Source organism: Apiotrichum porosum (genome assembly GCF_003942205.1).
Source record: "Apiotrichum porosum strain DSM 27194 chromosome Unknown scaffold_4, whole genome shotgun sequence".
Taxonomy (NCBI): domain Eukaryota; kingdom Fungi; phylum Basidiomycota; class Tremellomycetes; order Trichosporonales; family Trichosporonaceae; genus Apiotrichum; species Apiotrichum porosum.
This window is the reverse complement of record NW_021167111.1, coordinates 602,949-615,469: the sequence shown is the minus strand read 5'-3', so window position 1 is coordinate 615,469 and position 12,521 is coordinate 602,949. Positions and strand designations below refer to the sequence as shown.

Sequence of the window (12,521 nt, the reverse complement as noted above, 5' to 3'; positions counted from 1 at the left end):
ATCTTGTTCCCAGCGACACACCCTCTTCATGTCTCGGGTGCCACACCTTCCCCAGCGGCCCAGCGGCCAGCGGGGCCGGGCGGGTGGGATGACGTACAACACTGCGACCCAACACCGCCCCCCTGCCCAAACTCTCTGACTGACACTCTCTCGCTCGTCCTCTCTCTTCTCGAAGAGACCCAAACACATTAGCAACGGAGTCAGAACTGCTCCTGCCAAGAGAACGCGTGCAGATATACCGTTGGAGAACCATGTTTGGCAGTGCCTCTTACAATGTTGACAGTCGTCCTTGAATGCATACCGCAAGGCCGCAGGGTCTCGATGGACCCCCTCTCGGCTCGGCGGTTCAGCTGCTGTGTGCGCACGGTGCACGGGGTGTGACGGATTATACGCGTCGCAGTAGGAGTGTCACTGCCGTAAACTGTACGCGCTGTTTGGGACAAGGGCACGAGCATCAGTTGCAAGTGGCATGCAAGTGGAGATCGCAGCCCTCGCAGTCGTGTGTATATCATGCATCATCACATTGGGTCAAATGAGGTGTCCGTAGTCACCCCGGGCGATCCGTGGCGGCCAAGGTCTGGCCTGCGCAGTCGGGTTCAATGCAAGCCGCATGTCCCGCGCACAGTTTGCACCTTTAGCTGGCGTTTACCTGAGCCATTGCGCAGACGTGACGGACACCAGCCAGTGCACAAGTGCACGAGGTCGGTGTTGGGCACGATCACGGTCCCTGGCGCAAAGTGCATGCTGTGTCCTGTCCCGCCCAGTCTCCCCTGGGTGGAGATGTGGCCCCGTTGCGCTGTCATCGTGGCAGAGCTGGCATGCAGCTGTTTCTGCCACCCAAAGCCGTGTGCCTCCTCCATGCATGAGCCATTCTTCAGTCCCACCAGCAGCTTTTACATAGATGCAAGAGCACCTGTTTTGAAGAATCAAACCTCTTGTCACTGATCACTCCCCCCAAGGGCACGTAGAAGGCGATGAAGCGGGGAGAGGGGAGGGGTTCAAAAGCCCGCCGGTTCGAATCACATCAGCAAGGACTTTCTGGCGGATTGACGCAAAAAACATAGTGTGTATTTCGCGCTACTGGCAAACGCATTATCCACGGCGGCCCTAAATGGCCCCCACCCACACCGCCCACACATTGTGTTTCCCCCGCCATTCGGCCATTTGCTTCCGCCGCCCGCCCCGCAATGTGTGTGTGTGTGTGTATCCTGTGACGTCATTGCTCATGGCGCACCCGAGAGAGTGGTGGGGCAGTTGGGGTGCTAACGCAGAGCGCACCGCGCACCACGCTGGTGGAACTGTGGAACAATGACATCGATGGATCATGGACGAACCACACAGGCGACGCACTCTCACCTGCTCCTTTCGGGAACTCCAAAACGGCGGGGGGCTTTGGTCTGTCGCTCAACACGCCACTCATCCCACTCACCACTCACCCACTCGTTGCCCTCTACTCGTCCACAGCAAGGCCACTCTCACCACCATTCTCTGGCCGCGCCACAATGAGCAGCTACGACCAACCGGAAGAGTTTGTCTCGATGGAGCAGTTCCACGAGACGATGCGTCTCGTCAGACTCCAGATCGCCCTCCCCGTATCGGGTGCGTATGGTGTGGCCGCTTGGGGTCTTTGTTGTCTCGGCAACTTCTGTGACGCTGACACCTGCTGCCTCACAGTCCTCATAGCGCTGGGTACCAGTATCATCTGTACAGTGGGACTCAAGCCCAACATTGGTGCGTAGTACTCGATATCGATGGCGGTTCTCTAGACCATCCATCGTGGATGCTCCGGGACTCTACCCATCACTGTTGCGTCGTCTCTTGGCGAGGCTGCTAACACTCCGTCTAGGCAATGTGTCGTCTGCGCACCCTACCCTCCTCACGCCTGACAACCTGCTGGTGGGACTATACTGGGTGGGCCTGTTTATAATGCAGCGTGAGTGGGATGCGTGTTGTACACAAGCCGTCGCTGACATCTAACAGTCGGCCTGTGTCTCCTCGTCGTGTCCACCAGGAGTGACCAGACAAAGGTAAGCTGAGGTCGCTAGTGTGGCTGAACTTGAGCTGACAATCTCAGGACACCCTTGTCCATGGCGTCGGTATGCGGTTCGCCATCGCCAACTGCCTCCATGCCACATGGGTAGTGTGCTTTGTGAGTTTACAGCTAGGTCGATCTCGTCCCATAGCTGACCATGCGTCTCTCACAGACCCTCGAGTGGTTCCTCGCTGCCGAAATCATCGTGCTTGTCAACACCCTCAACGTACTCACCGTCTTCATCACGCTCCTCCCGTTCCCCCCGTCCACCTCGCACCCCTTGGACTTCATCCTCATCCACGCCCCCGTCACGGCGCTCTTTGCGCTCCTCCTGGAACTCACAAGCCTGCACGGGGGCATGGTGGCGCTGCACCTGTTCTCCAACGACGCGCGCTCCCTGTGGCCGGCCCTCGGCGGCCTGCTCGGCGTACACGTCACCACGGCGTTCTGGGAATGCTGTACCCTCAACTTACCCCTGGCCGTGGCGAGCGAGTACCTGCTGGTCGCGCTGCTCGTGTCCAAGCCGACCGGAGCCAAGATTCCCGAGATCCCCACCCGGCCGCCGCCGCTGCTCGCGGCCATCATTGCATGTCTGGTCCTGCACCCGCTGGCGCTTGTCGGGGGCCTGATCTGGGGCAGGGCCAAGAGGGAACAAGGCCGTATCAGGCTCGAGGAGGAGGTCGAGGCTGCCGACGAGCGGGCGAGGGAGGCCGAGGTCGAGGCCGAAAGGGCGAGGGTTAGGCTGGAGCGGCACGAGTGAGAGGCGCGTGTGGAGTGAGAGAAAGTCGCAAACCAAACAGACCCGAAGAAGTAAACCCCCCTCCCACCGCTTTGCAAGCCCCTTGTTTTCCCATAATGTATACCCTCTTGAGCAACTGCTACACATGCTGCATGCCGCTCTTGGGCTAGTCGGCTATAATCTACCACTCTTGTCTACACTAAATGCTCTTCCTCCCCGTCCTCTCTGTTGCCCTCCCTCCTTACCAGCCAAAGGCGTCACCGAGGTAGAGCGCCAGCCCAGCCCCGTTCGAGTTGACCACGTCAAGCACCTTCTCCTCGACAGCACGGAACGCTGCGCGCGCACGCTCACGCTCCTTGTCGGGAAGGGCCGCCTCGGCCAGTCCCCGTTCCTCGTCCTCTTCTTCCTCTTCCTCGCGCAACACGTTGATGGGGATGGGCAGACCGAACCGTTCCTCTGCCAGGTGCTTCTTCTTCTCTTTCCGCTGCGCGTCGCTCAGGCCCATCTCCTCGGGCCGTGCCGCTGCAATCTCGTTGCGGAGGTTGCGCGCCAACCCGCGGATCGTCAGCGCGGCGAGGAAGGCGACACCCGTGGGCTGGCGCGTGGCGTCCGTCTCGGTCATCTGGACGGTGAAGTGGAGCAACTGGTTCAGAGGGAGGAGCGGAGGAGGACGGTTGGTGATGAGTGCCTGTTGGAGAATGTCGCGCGGCTCGGTCTGGTACACTGGCAGTGTCTCCGGGACGTTGGGCACCTCGGCGGGCGGGAGGTGGGTGAGGAGGTGCTTGACGCTAAAGGGCGCCTTGCGGCACGAACCCCAGCCACAGGTTGTGGGCGCGATACCCAGGTGGGTCTTTTGGACGTGGTCCAAGAGCTCGGCGGGGTTGGTCGCGCCGATACGCTGGGGGCAGTCGACCCACACGCACGCGAAACGGTCCGTGTCGGCAGTGCCATTGCGGAAACCAAGTCCAGCAATGACAAACTTGCGCTCTCCGCGCTCGTCGGCCCACAGCTTGGCCTGCGCCGCAGGGAAGGCGACCTGGACATTCTTGATGACCTCGGATGCGCTGAGCAGCTGCTCGACGGTGGCAGGGTTGGAGAAAAAGTCGCGGTACGCGTGCCAAAAGGTGACTTGCAACAGCTGCGAGTGCGAGCTGTACACAAAGGTCTCGTGCATCCAGTTGATGGAGCGCTTGGGTTCGGTCATGGCCCAGAGCTCCTTTTTGATCGATGTTGGGAGGGCGGGCGCAGCGTCGCCGACTTCACGGAACACGCCTGGTCCGTTGAACATCTCCATGCGCTGCTGGTCGCGCTCGCGCTCGGCAGCGCGCCGCCTGCTGGCCAGGCGAGCAATGGCGCCCTCGCTGGCAGGGTTGAGGGCCTCGACTGGACGGAATGCGTGCGGCGGTGCAATGTTGACCTCTTGCGGCTGCTGCTTGTAGTGCAGCAAGTGGACGAGCGTCTTGAGGTGTGCGGGGAAATCAGGGTCCCAGAGCATGGTGCGCGCATAGGTCGCCTGCGGTGCCATGGCAGCCAACAGATCGAGGATGAGCTCGAGAAGCGCTGGTGGAGGGTTGATTGTGATGAGGTAGAGCATGTGCTGGATGAACCCTTCAGGCGGTGGGGGGAACATCTGGACGTTGAAGGTCGTAATCAGGATCGGGAGGATGATAAGCAACATTCCCAGGTCGCGCGTGTCCATGGCGAGGTAAGGCAGAACCTCGGTGAGCAGCTTGAACGTTTGCGGGTTGCAGTTCAAGAACTGGTACATGTTGTGCACAATGACGAGGAGGTGCTGAATCGGTTCAGGCGAGCGCGTCGCGACCTCGAGCAAGAATCCGCGGGGCAGGTCGAAGAACCGGAACAAGAACTGGTCAAAGTGCGCGCGGGCCATCGCGTGCGCGTTGGTCGGCATAAAGGTCGCGTTGCGCAGGATCTGGAGGGATGTGGTCGCGCGCTGCTCGACGGCCGGGTCGCGCGTCCACTGCGGGACGGCGCCGAGAGCAATAGCGCGTGCCTTTTGATTGTACGCGCCTCCTTGGCTCTTAATGATCTCCTCGTAGGCGGCCTCACGCTCGAGCTCCTCGAGCCAGCGGGTCGGCCAGTCGCGCAGCGCTGTGACGGCGTCGACCCACGCCTCAAAGTTGAAGACGTCGGTGCGCTCAAAGCTCGCAAGCACAAGGCGCGGGAGCGCCCAGTCGACTTCCTCGGCGACACCCGAGCGGAGTGCCAACCATAGACGGTTGCGGGGCCCAGGATGCAACTCGCGCGTGCTCGGGGTGTAACCTGCGGCCATGGACTGGACAGGTCGCTGGGCCGGGGCCGGCGCGTGTTGTTGTTGTTGTTGTGGGTGGCCGAGGTGAGGCTGGTGCACGCCGACCGGCCTGGCAGCTGAAGGAACGGCCATGGCGCGTGGTTTCTGGGTGTGCGGCGATGTGGGGGCTGCCAGAGACGAGCTGGTGGATGGGATGGATGGATGCAAAGGCGGAAGGTGTTGATGGACATGACTTGCATGGTGAGGTGAGAGAGGCCGCCGCAGGGACTGTGATCCGTTTGGTTCCGTTGGTATGTTGACAAGTTGGCTTTAGACATATTTACACGTCATAGTTCAAAAGTTGACGTCTGGCCACCCGAAGTTGCTGAGATATGTCCATTGCAGCAGCTCTCCGTAGCAAGTACCAACAACCACACACTCCCCCCTATCATGGACGCCCTCCTCGCCTCTGCTGGGCCGATGCGGCAAACCAAGCGCAAGCGCCCAACTCACGGCAAGGGTGCTGCCTCCGCGCACAAGACTGTCGACCGCGGACCCGACAAGGAGGCCGTCGACCCGTCGCTCAACTCGATCCTGACGACCACGCGCATTCCGGGCTCGTTCCAGGCCAAGAACCTGGCGTCGGGGTCCGGTGCTACTCCTCTTCGACCAGACGCTGCCGTGGGCAAGATTGCCGACAAGAAGCTCCGTGCCAAGGTCGCCAGGAGGGATGTCGCCACTAAGCGTGCCACTGCCGAGCGCTTTGACGTCAACGAGTGGCTCAACGCACCGATGTCTGGTGGCCAGGGAGGAATTGAGGCAGACGAGGAGGCTGGCGAGAGGACGTGGCGTGTGGGGCAGGACGAGATTGTGGCCGAGGTCGGATCTGCGGCTGCTTCCAAGCGCTTCGACCTCAAGCTGGACGACATGGGCGACTACAAGATCGACTATACGCGCAACGGCCGTCACCTCGCCATTGCTTCGTCCAAGGGTCACGTTGCCACGTTTGACTGGCAGGCAGGCAAGCTGTTGTCCGAGATCCAGCTCCGCGAGGCTGTGCGTGACGTCAAGTTCTTGCACTCTGAGAACTTTTACGCCGTCGCCCAGAAGAGATACGTCTTCATCTACGACCACAACGGTGTCGAGCTGCACAAGCTCAAGAACCACATTGACCCCACACACATGGAATTCTTGCCATACCACTACCTGCTGGCAACAGTCGGCCACGCTGGCCACCTCAAGTACCATGACACGTCGACCGGTGTCATGCTCACCCAGACCGCCACGCACCTCGGCTCGCCCTCGTCCATGGCCCAGAACCCGCACTCTGCCATTGTCCATCTCGGCCACGCCAACGGCACCATGACCCTGTGGTCGCCCAACCTCACCACTCCGCACGTCAAGCTGCTCGCCCACCGCGGTCCCGTGGCTGGCATCGCCGTTGACCCGTCCGAGGGCAGCGCGGGACGCTACTGCGCCACTGCCGGCATGGACGGCACCGTCAAGATCTGGGACGGACGTATGTGGGGTAAGGAGGTGCGCTCGTGGACTGTTCGCAACTCGCCATCCACCCTGAGCTACTCTGGCCGCGGTATCCTCGCTGTTGGCGGCCGTTCGGGCATCACCACGTACCGCGAGCCCAACAAGAGCAGCAAGACGCCCGCACCCTACCTCACCCTCCCTCTCCCCGGTCTGGCCGCCAGGTCGGTCAAGTTCTGTCCCTTTGATGATGTGCTCGGTGTCGGCCACGGACGCGGTATCTCGTCCATGCTGGTGCCCGGATCCGGAGAGGCCAACTTTGACTCGGGCGAGGCGGACGTGTACGAGTCGTACTCGCGTCGCAGGGAGCGCGAGGTCCGTTCCGTCATGGACAAGATCCCCTCATCCCTCATCACCCTGGATACCGACTACCTCGGCCACATTGCGCCCGACAAGGGCGGCGAGACGCACGCCGAGCGCGAGGGCCGTTCGTTCCGCAAGCTCAACCGTCTCGAGCGCCTGCAGGTCAACGGACAGCAGGAGGAAGGCATCGTCGGCGGGCTGGAGAGCGACGGCGAGGACGCCGACACGCCCGCCGCACGGGAGGAGAAGAAGAAGCGCAAGATGCGTGGCAAGGGTACGGGTATGAAGCGCTTCCTCGCAAAGAAGAAGAAGAACGTCATCGACCCTTCGCTGGTGAGTTTTTGTCTGCAGCAGCCCCCTTCCCCCCGTCCTGAACACTCGTTTGGTTTGCTGACATACCGTTTTCTCCAGATTGCCGTCCGCGAAAAGGTCGAGGCACAGCAGCGCGCCGACGAGATGGAGCGCAAGGTCGCGCGTGGCGAGGTGGTCAAGGAGACGGGCGCTCTGGCGCGCTTTGGATAGACGGTTCTCGTAGGGCTTGTTGTCGCATTCTGCATTCTGCATTCTCCATATATTTGGTGTGGTGCGCGCTGTACAAAAGTTGCTCGGGGGATAAGTGGTGGCCGCTGGCCGCTGGCCGCTGGTGGAGGTGCCGGGTGGCGATCGTGGTGAGTGGCGAAATTGGGTCAAACGGAAACCTTCCTTCGGCGTAAAGCCTTACGCGGCCCGTCACCGCCCCACTCATTTGCAGGTTTGCCTTAGTCGCCACCCTGGGCCCGTCCCGCTCCACGGTCATGCTGTGCTGGTCCCAACCATGCAAACAACACGCAACCTGCAACTGCAACACAAGAGTAATCAAAGACATGGCACAGCTGCATCACAAGGCCGGCCAGCTAATAGCTAAGAAAGGAGCAAATCGAAGGAAGAGAACAGATCGCTCTTTGCTATATACGTCGAGCGACTGGTGAAGCCAAAGGTGGTTGAAGACGATCATCCCAAGGTGGGGTTGGGGGGAGATCAAGTCGCTTACGAGCGCTCACCGCGGAGGCGGCGGGCGAGCTGGAGGTCCTTGGGCTGGATGGTGACACGCTTGGCGTGGATGGCGGCAAGGTTGGTGTCCTCGAAGAGCGAGACGAGGTAGGCCTCGGAAGCCTCCTGGAGGGCAAGGACGGCCGACGACTGGAAACGGAGGTCGGTCTTGAAGTCCTGGGCAATCTCACGGACGAGACGCTGGAAGGGGAGCTTGCGGATGAGGAGCTCGGTCGACCTGGGATTGGTTAGTGATGTTCTTGGTATGCCATGTAGGTATGGTGTACTCACTTCTGGTAGCGACGAATCTCACGGAGAGCGACGGTACCGGGGCGGTAACGGTGGGGCTTCTTGACACCACCGGTCGAGGGGGCCGACTTGCGGGCAGCCTTGGTAGCGAGCTGCTTGCGGGGGGCCTTGCCACCGGTGGACTTGCGGGCGGTCTGCTTGGTACGAGCCATTGTGGTTGGGAGTTGTGGGGTGTGGGGTTGGGAGAGAAGTGGTTGATGGAGAGAGAGAGAGCGGATGAGGGAAGAAGAGCAGAGGAGAGACAATGTTTATAACAGCGGGGACTGCAGCAGCAGCAGACGCACCGGCGGCCAGGGAAAACAAGCACGGAGCGCACACGACGGCTGGATCGCGGCCGTTGGTGCCTGGGGAATGGGTGGTGATGCAAAAACAAAACACCGGACCGTTTTGATCTGGCCCGCCAATAATATCACACACAGGTCACGTGCAGGTTTTACTAGCCACGTCAAACAAGATCAGTCCGACAGGCAGGCTGTGATCCTGTTGCGTCAGGAATAAACGGGCCAAACGGGGGTGCGAGAAATGGAGAAGGCTTGCACGTCATGCGATCATGCTTGGCGGCCGCCGCGTGGGTGTGCGTGTGTGTGTGCATGCACGGAGCACACCCCCGGCACCCCCGCATGCTCGACATGCGACATGCCACAGCGTCAGCCCCACGTGGCCGCAAACTTGGCTCTCGCTCTCGATGGGCCGGTTGGCGAAGCTGGCAGCTCTGGGTATATGCCTCTAGTATGAGGCCACTGGCCACGATAGCTCTGCATGTAGTTTATGAACAGTAGTGGACAGTGCAGGTCAACAGAGTCAACCGTTCCTTTACCAACTGTTTGCATTTTCTAATTAGCTTTTGAAGGATAGAATGCCGCCATTAGTGCAGTTGATTGCCGATGTGGCATTTTATATTGGATCCAGAAGGAGTCGTCCTTGAGCGTCTCCACTGACACTATGCATCTGATCACATATCTGGTAGCGGTGAGGTTATATTATAGAGTGCCTGCGTGTAGTATCAAAGTCTGTATGTACATGTTGTCTGGGAGAAACACGGTCACAGGCAGAAACTACACATTGCTCCTTTATAATTCTACTCGACATACAAACTCAACTCCCCACAACCAGCCAGAAAAGGTAGCAGGTGTAAACAACGTCCCATAAAGTCAGGAAAGGTACAGAGAACACGACTGCACATGCACCGAATGCACCAGAAATTTATGCGGGTGGATAGACCCCGTCATCTACCTGCACCGGGCAGTTCCCGAGCAAGCCGCACGCTTTGTCCATTCCCGCCGCCCACAGGAGCCTCAATTGCACACTACCACCTCCCAACTGCTATTAGCGCTTTATCCACTGTAGGAAGCACTCATAGTACGTCTAATGCGTGCATTGCTGAGGAAGGAGGTCTGCATATGGTCCGTCTTAGGTGAGAAGATGCCACGAACGGAAGTAAAATGCAAAGAATAGGGTAACAGCAATTTCTAATCCAGTAACATCGGCTCTAACGGAACGCTAACGCTTTTGACTTCTCCTTATTAAATGCCCTAATCCCATCATCCCACGCGAAAAGCACGAGGGCTGACGCTTGGATTCGCACCCAGAGCGTCTGATGCGACCTGTCTCTCGATGCGTCTCGCTCCGCAACTGAATTTCCCAACGACAACTGCAATGCGCCAGTCAATAAACAACTCCAACACAAGGATGCAACGGTGCAACAAGAGAACATTGTAGGGGCGCGAAAGTCTGCATCGCTATGGATGACAAAAGAAGTACTAGCGAAAACGAAGTGTGGTAACGAAGGGGGTGCGAGCGGCAGGATATGCTGCACGCTTAGACTTCCTGGGAGGCAGCGGCCTTGCCCTTCTTGCCGCCGGTCTTGGCGGGGAGGAGCTCGGAAAGAATGTTGGGGAGGACACCACCCTGCGAGATGACGACCGAGCCGAGGAGCTTGTTGAGCTCCTCGTCGTTGCGGACGGCGAGCTGCAGGTGACGGGGCACGATACGCGACTTCTTGTTGTCACGGGCGGCGTTACCGGCGAGCTCGAGAATCTCAGCGGCGAGGTACTCGAGGACGGCAGCGAGGTAGACGGGGGCACCCGAACCGATACGCTGGGCGTAGTTGCCGCGCTTAAGGAGACGGTGGATACGACCGACGGGGACTGGTGCAAGTCAGCACCCAATGTTGGAGAGGGCGAAGGCTATGTGATGGAAGACTTACACTGAAGGCCGGCCTTGGACGAACGCGACGACGACTTGGTCTCGGAACCCGACTTGCCACCAGACTTGCCACCGGAAGACATTGTTGATAAAGGTTGTGTTGGGGGTTGGGGGGTGGGGTGGTGAAGGAAAGGAGTTGTTGCTGTTGCGGAGAGATGGGAGGACCTTTGCCGACAAGACGTCTCTGGAGCTTAAGTATTGCCCAGGGGGGTCCCTACGACGACGCCTCCTGGCTGTTGACGTGGGAGCGGCACCGACCCTTTTTGCCACGTCAGCGTATTTGGGTCGGAGATCATTTTCGCCTACGTGTCGAAAAGGGTCCATGGCATGCATGCGTCAAACACGCAGCCGTCCGCACCCACTCTGCCCGCTACTTAAGCGCAACAGCACTTCATCTTCTCGAGCCTCCATCCACCGTCAACACCACTACACATCCCACCACCACCACCCCACCCAAACTCTACTACAATGGTGAGTTGGACACATACCCGCACCCGCTCCACCCCACGTACACCCATAGCTAACATACCCCAGCCCCCCAAGTCGTCTGTCGCTTCCAAGGCCCCCGCCTCGCAGGCCTCCAAGGCCCCCGCCGCTGCCTCGAAGGCTCCCGCTAAGGCCGCCAAGACCTCGTCTTCGGCCAAGGAGGGTGGCAAGAAGCGCACCAAGAAGCGTGTCGAGTCGTACTCGTCGTACATCTACAAGGTCCTCAAGCAGGTTCACCCCGACACTGGTATCTCGAACAAGGCCATGGCCATCCTCAACTCGTTCGTTGCCGACATCTTCGAGCGCATTGCCACCGAGGCCTCCAAGCTCGCTTCGTACAACCACCGCTCGACCATCTCGTCGCGTGAGATCCAGACCGCCGTCCGTCTCATCCTCCCCGGAGAGCTCTCGAAGCACGCTATCTCGGAGGGCACCAAGGTGAGTACCGGTGATGGCCACGGATGAGAGGATCACGTGATTCGACCGTCTCGGTTGCCATCATTCCCAGTTTGAACTGCAGCTGACAAAACCCTCAGGCCGTGACCAAGTACAGCTCGTCGTCGAAGTAAACGGGCACCTCTTGAGAACCCCAGCTTCACATTTCATCGCGGGCACTAGGCTCGTCGACTTTTCGTTTTCGTTCTCCTCTTTGTTGATGGATGTATCTTCCATCGTGACCTCCAATCTATCCCCATGTTGCAGCTGCAGGTCAATGGCCGTGTTGTGGTAGACTTGCTAGGGACCGTCCTAAGCAGTTGGTGTGTGAGAGTTCTCAGACGGGTTCCCGACACGTTCCGGGGCATTGTTTGGGCGTTGGTCCTGCCGCCGCCCTCCGTCACTTTGGCGACGTTCAGTGCACGGCAAGGGCTTCCACGTTCAGTGGAGGCAGGCGGTGGACAAACCCTTCAGCGTTGGGGTGCGAGAGACAAGGGGTGTGGGTGCGAGGCCAACAGGGCCAACTCTGATGGCTGGCAGACCAGGCGAACGAGACGCGTCGCGTCCGCTGGCGCCAGCTCGCCATGTGGCACCCACGCGGACGAATGTTAGGAAGTCACGACCTGCAGACCATCAGGCCACCAGTGCCATCCGCCACCATTCGTCAGGCAGGATCAGTCCGTTTTGCTCAACATTACAGGCTGTTGCAGACCGAAGGCAGAGAGAGACAAGGGATTGCGGACTCACGACGACTAGATCGGGGGACCTCTGGTGTCCGGATCTCTCCTCAGCAAGCCCTCCGCCTCGGACAGTTGTACAGTGGCGCTTTGTGTCGTTGTGCGGTATGGTGAGAAGGGAAGAGATCGAAGAGACGTGCTCACGGCAGCGCTCAAGGTAGCATTGTATCCTAGAGGTGTTGACCTGATACAGGCGCACACAAGTGGTTGGCGCATGTGGCCGTCAGTTGCAGATGGCCGAGCATTCTAGCGAGTCCAAAACTCAAAAGTGGAGGGAAGATGGAAGATGAGTTGGAGTGAGGAGTTTAAAGGAAGGTTGACGGTGTTGTCTGTGTGTATCGCAGCGTGGGAGGTGGCGAGCCCGTTGATCTGTGTGTCCACGGTGTTTGCATCGTGTGAACACGAGCAGAAAGATCGGCGCGTGTGTGAGTGAGCAGCTCCACTTGAACGCACAAT

At 59.6% G+C, this 12,521-nt stretch overlaps 6 protein-coding genes across 6 annotated transcripts; 3 read left to right on the top strand and 3 right to left on the bottom strand.

Annotated features, from left to right (window-relative positions):
• Positions 1–1,502: 1,502 nt before the first annotated feature.
• EHS24_006966 (uncharacterized protein) lies at positions 1,503–2,792 on the top strand (the record flags this gene model as incomplete). The annotated part of the gene is made up of 6 exons (XM_028622351.1): positions 1,503–1,629; positions 1,675–1,731; positions 1,847–1,933; positions 1,981–2,027; positions 2,075–2,149; positions 2,205–2,792. The coding sequence occupies 6 exons, from the start codon at positions 1,503–1,505 to the stop codon at positions 2,790–2,792; spliced, it is 981 nt and encodes a 326-aa protein (XP_028477243.1).
• A 220-nt stretch (positions 2,793–3,012) lies between these two features.
• On the bottom strand, positions 3,013–5,175 carry RSC9 (Chromatin structure-remodeling complex protein rsc9; the record flags this gene model as incomplete). Its single annotated transcript, XM_028622350.1, has 1 exon — positions 3,013–5,175. One exon carries the CDS (start codon positions 5,173–5,175, stop codon positions 3,013–3,015), a length of 2,163 nt encoding a protein of 720 aa, XP_028477242.1.
• Positions 5,176–5,472: 297 nt separating this feature from the next.
• Positions 5,473–7,386, top strand: UTP7 (Small subunit (SSU) processome component; the record flags this gene model as incomplete). Its single annotated transcript, XM_028622349.1, has 1 exon — positions 5,473–7,386. One exon carries the CDS (start codon positions 5,473–5,475, stop codon positions 7,384–7,386), a length of 1,914 nt encoding a protein of 637 aa, XP_028477241.1.
• A 504-nt stretch (positions 7,387–7,890) lies between these two features.
• EHS24_006963 (uncharacterized protein) lies at positions 7,891–8,354 on the bottom strand (the record flags this gene model as incomplete). Its single annotated transcript, XM_028622348.1, has 2 exons — positions 7,891–8,131; positions 8,185–8,354. 2 exons carry the CDS (start codon positions 8,352–8,354, stop codon positions 7,891–7,893), a joined length of 411 nt encoding a protein of 136 aa, XP_028477240.1.
• Positions 8,355–10,020: 1,666 nt separating this feature from the next.
• On the bottom strand, positions 10,021–10,490 carry HTA1_1 (histone H2A; the record flags this gene model as incomplete). Its single annotated transcript, XM_028622347.1, has 2 exons — positions 10,021–10,349; positions 10,409–10,490. 2 exons carry the CDS (start codon positions 10,488–10,490, stop codon positions 10,021–10,023), a joined length of 411 nt encoding a protein of 136 aa, XP_028477239.1.
• Positions 10,491–10,875: 385 nt separating this feature from the next.
• Positions 10,876–11,462, top strand: HTB1_1 (histone H2B; the record flags this gene model as incomplete). The annotated part of the gene is made up of 3 exons (XM_028622346.1): positions 10,876–10,878; positions 10,942–11,331; positions 11,430–11,462. 3 exons carry the CDS (start codon positions 10,876–10,878, stop codon positions 11,460–11,462), a joined length of 426 nt encoding a protein of 141 aa, XP_028477238.1.
• Between the last annotated feature and the right edge of the window lie 1,059 nt (positions 11,463–12,521).